General features: G+C 50.7%; 1 protein-coding gene across 2 annotated transcripts in view; it reads right to left on the bottom strand.

Annotated features, from left to right (window-relative positions):
- LOC119316902 (alkaline phosphatase D-like) overlaps positions 1-6,660 on the bottom strand; it is a 12,577-nt gene extending 5,917 nt beyond the window's left edge. Inside the window, exons 1-4 of one of the 2 annotated variants that reach the window (XM_037591293.1) lie at positions 6,428-6,660; positions 6,098-6,325; positions 5,380-5,501; positions 5,089-5,149 (exon numbers count right to left, since the gene is read on the bottom strand). In XM_037591293.1, coding sequence (XP_037447190.1) covers positions 5,089-5,149; positions 5,380-5,501; positions 6,098-6,325; positions 6,428-6,559 — 543 coding nt within the window. In that variant the 5' untranslated portion in view covers positions 6,560-6,660. The remainder of the gene's footprint in view (positions 1-5,088; positions 5,150-5,379; positions 5,502-6,097; positions 6,326-6,427) is intronic. The other variant, XM_037591292.1, reaches the window with a different exon arrangement.
- Positions 6,661-9,185: the final 2,525 nt, after the last annotated feature.

Raw genomic sequence — 9,185 nt, 5'->3', positions numbered from 1 at the left:
CTCATGGTGGATCCACAACACTGAGTTTGGAGAGGTGAAATCTATGGTGTGCTCTAGTCTGTGCCTTCGTGAAGAAGTCCGCTAGCTGTAACTCGGAAGGTACATACTGAAGAGCAATAACATGATCCTGCACAACAGCGCGCACGTAGGAAGCATCAACACCAATATGCTTGGTAAGCTCATGCTTCATGGGGTCCCGTGCAATGTTGATAGCACCTGTACTGTCGGACAAGAGAGTGGTAGGTGTAGTAACAGAAACACCAAAATCCTCCAGTAGCCATCGTAACCAAGTCACCTCTGCCGTCAGAAGAGCCATAGCTCTCAACTCGGCCTCAGCACTCGAACGGGAAACTACCAAGAAAAACATAGTAAGCAGAAAGTGAACGGCGATCCGAAGGATCACTAGCCCACGTAGCATCTGAATAGGCTTGGAGCTGTAATGAGCTAGAACGGGGGGAAAGGAGACGATGAGAGATCGTGCCACGAAGATATCGTAGAACACGAAGAAGGTGACTATAGTGAACTGAAGTGGGAGCGAAACAAACTGGCTCAAAATATGGACAGGATGTGAGATATCCGGACGAGTGACAGCAAGATAGACAAGACTCCCAACAAGATGACGGTAACGCGTCGGATCAGACAAGAGCTCGCCATCAGAAGCGCGAAGGTTAACATTGAGCTCCATAGGAGTCTCAGCAGTGCGCTCATCACTAAGAGCCGCACGAGCAAGAAGATCCTGAATATACTTTTCTTGGGAAATAGAAAAGCCATCAGAGGTGGAGGAAACCTCAATCCCAAGAAAGTAACATAGAGGACCAAGTTCAGACATAAGAAACTGCTCACTAAGACGGGCCTTAACAAAGGCAATGTACTCAGAATCATCGCCGGTGATGATCATGTCATCAACATATAGAAGAAGAGTGCGACCACGAGCAGAAAGGTGGACAAACAGCGCTGGGCGAAAAACCAGCTGCAGTGACCATAGAGGCAAAACGCTCAAACCAAGCACGGGGGGCTTGCTTAAGGCCATATAGAGAGCGACGAAGACGGCAAACCATGCCATCAGGAACTGAATACCCAGGTGGTGGCTGCATATAAACTTCCTCACGCAACTCACCATTAAGAAAAGCATTCTTAACATCAAGCTGAGACACAGACTAGTGGTGAACAGAGGCCACGGCAAGAAGTGTGCGGACAATAGTCATATGGGCCACAGGAGCAAAAGTCTCATCGTAATCACGACCATGCTCCTGCTGAAAGCCACGAGCCACAAGACGAGCTTTATAACGCTCAAGAGAACCATCAGAGCGAGTCTTAATCTTATAGACCCACTTACAAGTGATGGGACGAACACGGGAAGGAAGAGAAACCAGGTCCCACGTGCCATTGCGCTCAAGGGCAGCAATCTCCTCTGCCATCGCAAACTGCCATTCAGGATGAACAATAGCATCTCGATAAGAAGTCGGCTCAAGAACGGTGGAAAGACCATAGTGAGAAGGAGAATTACCGGTCAGGGGGCGGACAAGGCCGAGAACGAAGACCATAAGTCGGGTGAGAGGAGGAAGACGACACATCAGAAGTAGAAGGCACATCTGTAGACTTATCCACAACATGTGAACGGCGAGTATAATGGAAAGGAAATGAGGGAAGAGGTCGAATCACTGAAGGTGGAGACGGGGAATGTATCGGTGATGAAGGTGGAGAAGGGGAATGTATCGGCGAATGAAGGTGGAGAAGGGGAAGGTATCGGTGATGAAGGTGGAGAAGGGGAAGGTACCGACGATGAAGGTGGAGAGTCATGCGATGAGGGAGGAGAAGAAAACGTAGGAGAGGACGGGGTCGGATCTGCAACAGCAAGATGAGGAGTAGGAATACTGGGCACAAAGGGTGGTGTATCTGGACATGTAAGAAAAGAGATGTCCTCCGTAGAAAAAAGCCGAGCAGGATGGACGTGGGTAGAAGGGACGAGATTCATCAAAGGTCACATCCCGGGAAATACGCATCCGGCGACCGACAGGATCCCAACACTGATAGCCCTTATGCTCATCACTGTATCCAAGAAAAACACACTCAACAGACTAAGCGGTCAATTTGGTGCGTTCACGAGGGGCAAGCAAAACATAGCAAACGCAACCAAACGAATGGAGCGCCAAATAATCGGGAGAACGACCAAAAAGATGCTCGAGAGGAATACCACCTTGTAGAGCAGCAAAAGGTTGAATGTTGATGAGATAGGTGGAAGTGGTAACAGCCTCAGCCCAAAAGTGAGGCGGAAGAGAGGTAGCAATCATCATTGCACGCGCCGTCTCAAGAAGGTGACGATGCTTGTGCTCAGCCACACCATTCTGAGCATGAGCACCAGGGCAAGAGAACTGAGTAAGAGTACCCTGCTCAGCAAGAAATCCTCGCAGTGCATGGGAGATATACTCACCAGCTGAATCTGCGCGAAAAACACGAATAGGAGTGGAAAACTGGGTATGAACCATGGCGGCAAAAAGGTTGTATATAGGTAAGACCTCACTACGAGAAGACATGAAATAGATCCAAGTGTACCGAGAAAAATCATCTATAAAGATAATATAGTAGCGATGACCCCCTTTCGAAGCGAAGGGAGCCAGACCCCAAACATCAGAGTGAATGAGATCAAAAGGACGCTCGGACACCGACTCACTGTGAGGGTAGGGTAACTGAATCTGCTTACCAAGCCAACAACCCAGACAATCCAACAAAGCGTTACGAGAGACAGACCCCAGAACACCGCGATGAACCAAAGATGAGAGACGAGAACCACATAAATGGCCAAGACGATGATGCCACTGCTGAAAAGAGCTGGTAGATGCAGCTATAGGGGGTGTGAGACTGGCGGCGGTGGCAGCGGAGGGAAGACGAAGCCAGTCAAGCTCCCAGAGACCATCAGAGCGTCAAGGGCCAGCACCAAGCAGAGCGCCCGTGCGACGATCCTGAATAGAACATGAATCGAAGTCGAGAATAACCCTACAACTAGAGTCAACAATTTGACCACCAGATATGAGTTGCATGGTAAGTCAAGGAACATGAGCGACAGAGGGAACATGAAATGAAGAAGTGCTAAGAGTGCCTCGACTAGCTACAGGGAGGGGAGTGCCATCAGCTGTAAGAACACGAACATGAGACTCCACAGGTTGAATAGAGGTCAAAGTGGAAGAATCATAAGTCATATGAAAAGACGCTCCAGTATCAAGAATCCATGGGGATGTACCTGAATGAGTGGAAGGTGGTTTCTCAGTGCCAGAAGAGTTAGCCATAGAACCTGTAGAAACCGTCGGTGAAGAATCCCAAGCATCAAGCATGCATTTCAGCTGTGCAATCTCATGCACAGACAGGGACACGGCCGAAGAGGTCGAGGTAGAAACACCTGCCGATGATGAGCAGTCGCCTCCACCTGTGGAAGCTGCATGCAGAGTCGACCGGGAGTAGCGAGTCAACGTAGAGCCGCATGAGAAAGCCACTAAGGGTGTCGACGTAGAGCGGTCACCGCCAAACACGGAAGCCGCGAGAGGAGTCGACGTAGAGCGACAATCACCGGGTGCGGAAGTCGTGGGAAGAGTCGACGTAGAGCGGCCACTGCCGTGCACGGAAGCTGCAAGAGGAGTCGACGTATAGCGACCAGCACAGCCTGTTGAACTCTGAAGGGGACAACATCGCAGACGGACATGCACCAAGCACCGAGCAATGGCGCATGTGTGAGACTGGATCAATATAGGGAACGCCTTCGAAAGTGTGTGGATGGCGACGAAGACGCAGGCCCGACCGAAACATCATGCCAGTTTCTTTTTCTTCCATTTTTTTGACAATAGCGAAAAGATCAGGCAACAGCCAAAGAATCAGGCCTCAGGCCAACAGCCGAGTCCCAAAGGCAGCACCCCAGGCCAAAAACGAAACAGACCAACTGCGGCGACTCGATTCAATCCAGCAGACGAACAGCCGAGGCGGAGCAGTTGACCTCCGATAGCTGCTGCCTCTGCTTGATCTGGAGAGCTCTCGATCTGGAGCGGATGGATGCCTAGACACGAAACAGCAGTAGCTATGAACGGATGCACGACCACTCGAGCGCCCGCGGACAGTAGCGGAAGGCAGCAGCGGCGCGGACGAGGCCGATGGCCGACGGCGCCGCGAAAGGCAGCAGCGGCGCGGACGAGGCCGGCGACCAACGGCGCCGCGGAAGGCAGCAGGGGCGCGGACGAGGCCGGCGGCCGGCAGCCGCGGAGGAAGACAGACGGCCGGCGACGACCTTGGAGGAATACAAGCGGCCAGCGGCTCAATCGATCGGGACACACTCCGATAGGATCCAACACAGCGATGGATCAGCTAATTGGACGTCAAGCACGTGTAGCAAAAGCAAAATCACGGCCGGCAAGAAAGAGAGCAACGGCGGCCGTGCAAGAGATTGGATCGGGAGTAGCACGAGTTGCGACGTGCGAAAAAAATACCTAGAGCTCTAATACCATGTTACGAAAGCAACTTAATATTATTATTAGGAGGCCAAAGGCAACATATATACAAGTACATGAGGATGCCAAAAGGCTAGAATGCAAAGACCAAAAGTCATCACTAATATAACTCTAACATCAACAACTCAAAACTTATGACGGTGCTCATTATATCTGCCAGGGTGCTATTTTATACTGGTTATAAACAATGAGTGTATTGTGTTTAACCATGCTGGACTTGACAAATATGGAGTAGCATACAAACTATATATGCAAAAGCAACATCAACTGAAAAGACAAGCACAAATCAGCATTCACAAGGTACCAGGTTGTTACAAACCTAACTTGTGATGGGGGTTTCCATGTAAGGAATATAAATAATGAAGCAAAAGATGCTGAAGGGATAACTAGAAGAGCTCAAATATTTATATTCTAGAAACCTATGAAATGGTACTTGGTTGCAAGTTATATAAGGATAAAGGGGGAACATGGTGCACACTGGAACAATCGCAAACATGTTTATGTATGCCTGTGGAGACATCCTATTTGAACAAGAGTTTGGCAAATATAATACTTCAAGTTTTACAGCAAAAGTTGCACATGGTATTATAGACTCTACCTTTACACGTTTTCCTTCGGGGCCAAACATGTATGAGGCATAAACACCTGCTTGTTTCCTCCTAAATAAACAAGAGAGAAAGTACTGTGAGGTTTCTGATGGCCTGCAACTTTAGGTGTGAAGATCCTGAAATATTCATAGAAGATTCGAATATTCTGCGGAAAAACAGATTTGCAAGAAACATCATAAAGCAAAAACAAAGGAATTCTGGAGCACCATCATTTACAAGGCAGTGACCGACAAAAGAAGATCAAGAACTCATAATTAATTCCAGCGGTCATGCGTATATACCGTGGACTGTCTTCGTCTTCATCCAGGAAATCTAATAGAAGCCTTTGGGATAACACTTTCCCACTATATTCCTTTCCTGCATCATTCACTCCATAATCATGGTCATCCCATGTTCCAATGACCTGCACATTATAGTGAACAATAGTGATGCCAAGTTCTTAATTAACTAGTCAAAGTGGAAATTTTGAAATAAGAAACGGTAACAAAGTTGCAGGAATCTTCATGTAAAACTGTCCCGATTCGCAAACATAGCACTGAGCAATAAAATGAACAAATAAAATTTTGTGGCAGCCTACTCCTCACTGCTCAGTTGTAGTAGATTAATATTCTAGATAGCATGAAATTGACTCCCTCACTGCTGTGGAATAATCAGTGTCATCAACATACTGCATTGCATGATATTGAATTTTGTAATGAAGACAAACACAACCCCAAAACCACAAGAAACCTCCCCCACCCAGCTCCAACAAACCATGTTTTGGACTTGCAGACACAGAGACCAGACAAAACAATGGACTATTTAACCCTGTACTAATAAAGAAGCAAAATCTCACAAGACAGTGAAGTCACTAGCAACAACAGTTGGTGCCATCAGGAAACGGAACTGGTCCTGGTCGACCCTAAAGAAACAAAATCTAACGACCGACTACCGAATACACAGGCAATGGCAATTGACCACAGCTAGCAATTTCAAGAGAGCAAACGACGGGGAGCTCACCCTAGCCCTCTCCCTCAGCTTGGCGTACCCCGGGTTAGCCTTGGCCAGCTCGTACTTCCGGCGCAGCTCCTCCTCGGTCGCCGGGTAGAAGCGCGGCACGTTCCTCCAGGGCCCCACCGTGCGCTCCCTCCCGAACACCCGGAACGGGCGCTTGTTGTCCCCGTAGACGTTGTCCCCGAGCCAGATGAAGACCTGCGGGTCGAACCCCACGATGGCCTCCCACACGGGCTGCAAGGAAACAACAGCAAACAGACCCCCGTCACCTCCATCCACTCAAGCAAGGGCAAGAAAGTTGAGGCCAGGCGGTGCAGCGGGCGTTCCGTCGAGCACCTGGGGCGCGCTCTGGTTGGCGCAGGAGCCAAATGCGATCCTGGACACCACGGCGGTGGTGTTGGGGGCGGCGCGGAGGGAGGGGAAGAAGAGGATGAGAAGGAAGAGATGGACGAGCCGGGAGCCGGCCATTGGTGCGAGCGAGCTTGAGAGCAGAGAGGAGAAATGGTGGGGGGTTCCGCGGAGAAGTGGGGATATTCCAGTTCCCACGTTTTCCTTTTTTTCCCGAATTGCATCGATGGATCCTGGTGATACGTGTGATGTGGTACAAAGCAGGTGGGTGGCGGACGAGGGAAGCAACAGCTTGATGACCCTATTTTCTTTTCTTTTTTCTAATATATACTTCCTTCGTTTCTAAATATAACTCTTTCTGAAGATTTTAATATGGACTACACATAAAACAAAATAAATGAATCTGTACTCTAAAATATGGCATCTTTATTGAAATCTCTAAAAAACTTACATTTAAAAATGGAGAAAGTACCTGTGATGATACCCCGTGCATTGTTGCGGGAACCTTACGACAAAAATATCTAAAACTAACACAAGTAAATAAACTAAAGTAGTAGAAAATACAGATAATATGAAATAGAAAAAAATTGAACTGCATTCAAAAGAATGTCGTTTCTATGACAAAAGAAATAAAGGGTGCGTTACGTATTTATGTTGCAATCGCCGAACACATATACAATCAACACAAAAAATAATGTAAAAGTAACTTATGACTTACATATATGAATTGATGCTATATCTATACTATTTATAAAAGAGCAAACATTTATACCTAGGCCCCGCCGCCGCCGGCCGCCCCCGCCCCCGTCCCCTCCTCCCCTCCCCCCCCACTTTCCCCGGATCCGCTCCGCGCCGACTCCCCGGGAGGTGGCCGGGGCGGCGCGAGCCCTGCCTCCCCTTCGGCCGCCCTCGTCGCTCCTTCCCTCCCTGCCGTCGTCGACAGGCGCCCCCGGCGCTGGCCGGGTGGTGTTGGCGGCGGCGGGGCCTGCCTGTCCCCGCGCGCGCGGCTCCCTGCCTGGGGCATGGGGGCGGCGGTGGTGCCCCTCGGCCTGATGACGGCTCGGCGTCCCGGTGCGGTGGCCGGCGGCTCGCCCGGTGGTGGCGCGGCCCCTTGGCGGCGAGAAGGCGTGGTGGCGCTGGTTGGCCGGTGGTCCTAGCGGGGCGGCCCCCGGCATGGCTTCATCGTCGTCTGTGTGGTGAGGTGGTGGAGCAGCTCAGACGGGGGGTAGCGACGCCGACAGCATGCCAGCTGCGGCGTGGAGGCGGGAGTTGTCCGGGTCTCTGAGGGCCCGGCCGGACCTGTGGGGTCACGGGCCCGGCAGGCTCCCGCTTTGGCGTCCGGTCGGCTACCGTCGTGGACGGTGGAGGTCGGGGCCTCTAGTATGCTGACGGTGCTGCTGCCCTAGTCCCGGCTCCCCTTCCTCGCTGTGTAGGCCATCTTCGCGGTGCCGTGGTGAGACAGCGTGGGAAGCTTCGTGTCTGCGTGCACAGGGTGGCAGTCGGTTTGGTGGCGAGCACTGGAGTGCCTGAGGTGGAGGATGGGATCGGGAGAAATCCCTGTTGGCTTGACCGACACCAACGCGGTGGCGCCTGAGGGTGCCATCGGACCTTCCTGGAGGGCGTCGGGGCTACCCTTCCTCTTTCCTCACCGTGTACCGAGGGAAACCCTTGGCATCAGCGTCGTCATCGTCGCGTCCCTTCTTGGAGGTGTTGATTGGTATCGGTGCTTCGGAGTCTCGGAGCTTGGGGGACGATTTTTGGTGGAAGCAGTGGTCACGAGGCTCCGTCGTCTTTGTCGATCCGCCATTATCGGCATTTGTTTCTTTTATTTTTTTTCTCTTTCTTTTCTTTTTGAGCGTGGTTGTGCTGCTTCTGTCCCAGCACCTATCATTGATTGTATCGGATGTTTGCTTTGTAATACAAAGCGGGGGGCCTTTTTCTCATTAGTCTCATCTAATTAGATCTAACCGTCACAATTAATCTAATCCAATATCTAATGTGCGCTTAGCAATTATCGGGGAGCGGACCACTCCGTCTACAAAGCAACCGGTTCGCGCGAAGGTTGGCCTCTGTTTCCCTGCAGGCCCGCTCGGAAGAGTCATACGCAGCACAGGCACTCCTGAAGCTACGCGCAACAAGAACTCCAAGAGGCCGGTCCCCCAACAAAGCATTTTTTGAAGATGGAGCTCTACAGAGAAAAGAGCCCACCAAAGATCTCAAAGACTAACTTCCGTGACCTTTGACGCGTTCGGGGGCTACTCACTGTGCCCAACAGCCGGCCTGCCGATGGGCCCACCATATACCCAACGACAGGAACGATCCCGGAGGAAGGGATAGACGTCCTTGGATCATCTTGGCCTCCAAGTTGACGGCGGCGGGCACCTAGATCGCATTTTTTTAGAACGAAGACGCTAAAAGCGTCCGGTTTTAAATTAATAAAGCCCACATAAGGCAAGATCCAACAGGTTCAACACATAACAACAAAGATAAAACGGCCGCAGCCAAGATACGGTACATGCTACCGGCCGAAGCCTGCAAATGGGAGAGAAGCAACATAAAGCACTAGGCCGGACCAAAAGGTCAGAACCTACAGCAGGCTAGTGAAGGGTATCAATCTGGATCAACCGAATCCGCTCCATAGCCTCCGTCATTCGATCCGCATCACGTCGTTTCCCCAACGGCGTCCATGTCTGAAGAAATAAGTGGCATTTGAAAATAATGTCAGCCGGGTGAGAAGGAAATTTGT

The sequence above is a fragment of the Triticum dicoccoides genome, chromosome 6A, assembly GCF_002162155.2.
Source record: "Triticum dicoccoides isolate Atlit2015 ecotype Zavitan chromosome 6A, WEW_v2.0, whole genome shotgun sequence".
Taxonomy (NCBI): domain Eukaryota; kingdom Viridiplantae; phylum Streptophyta; class Magnoliopsida; order Poales; family Poaceae; genus Triticum; species Triticum dicoccoides.
The sequence above is the reverse complement of the archived record's forward strand: the minus strand, read 5'-3'. Positions and strand labels throughout refer to the sequence as shown.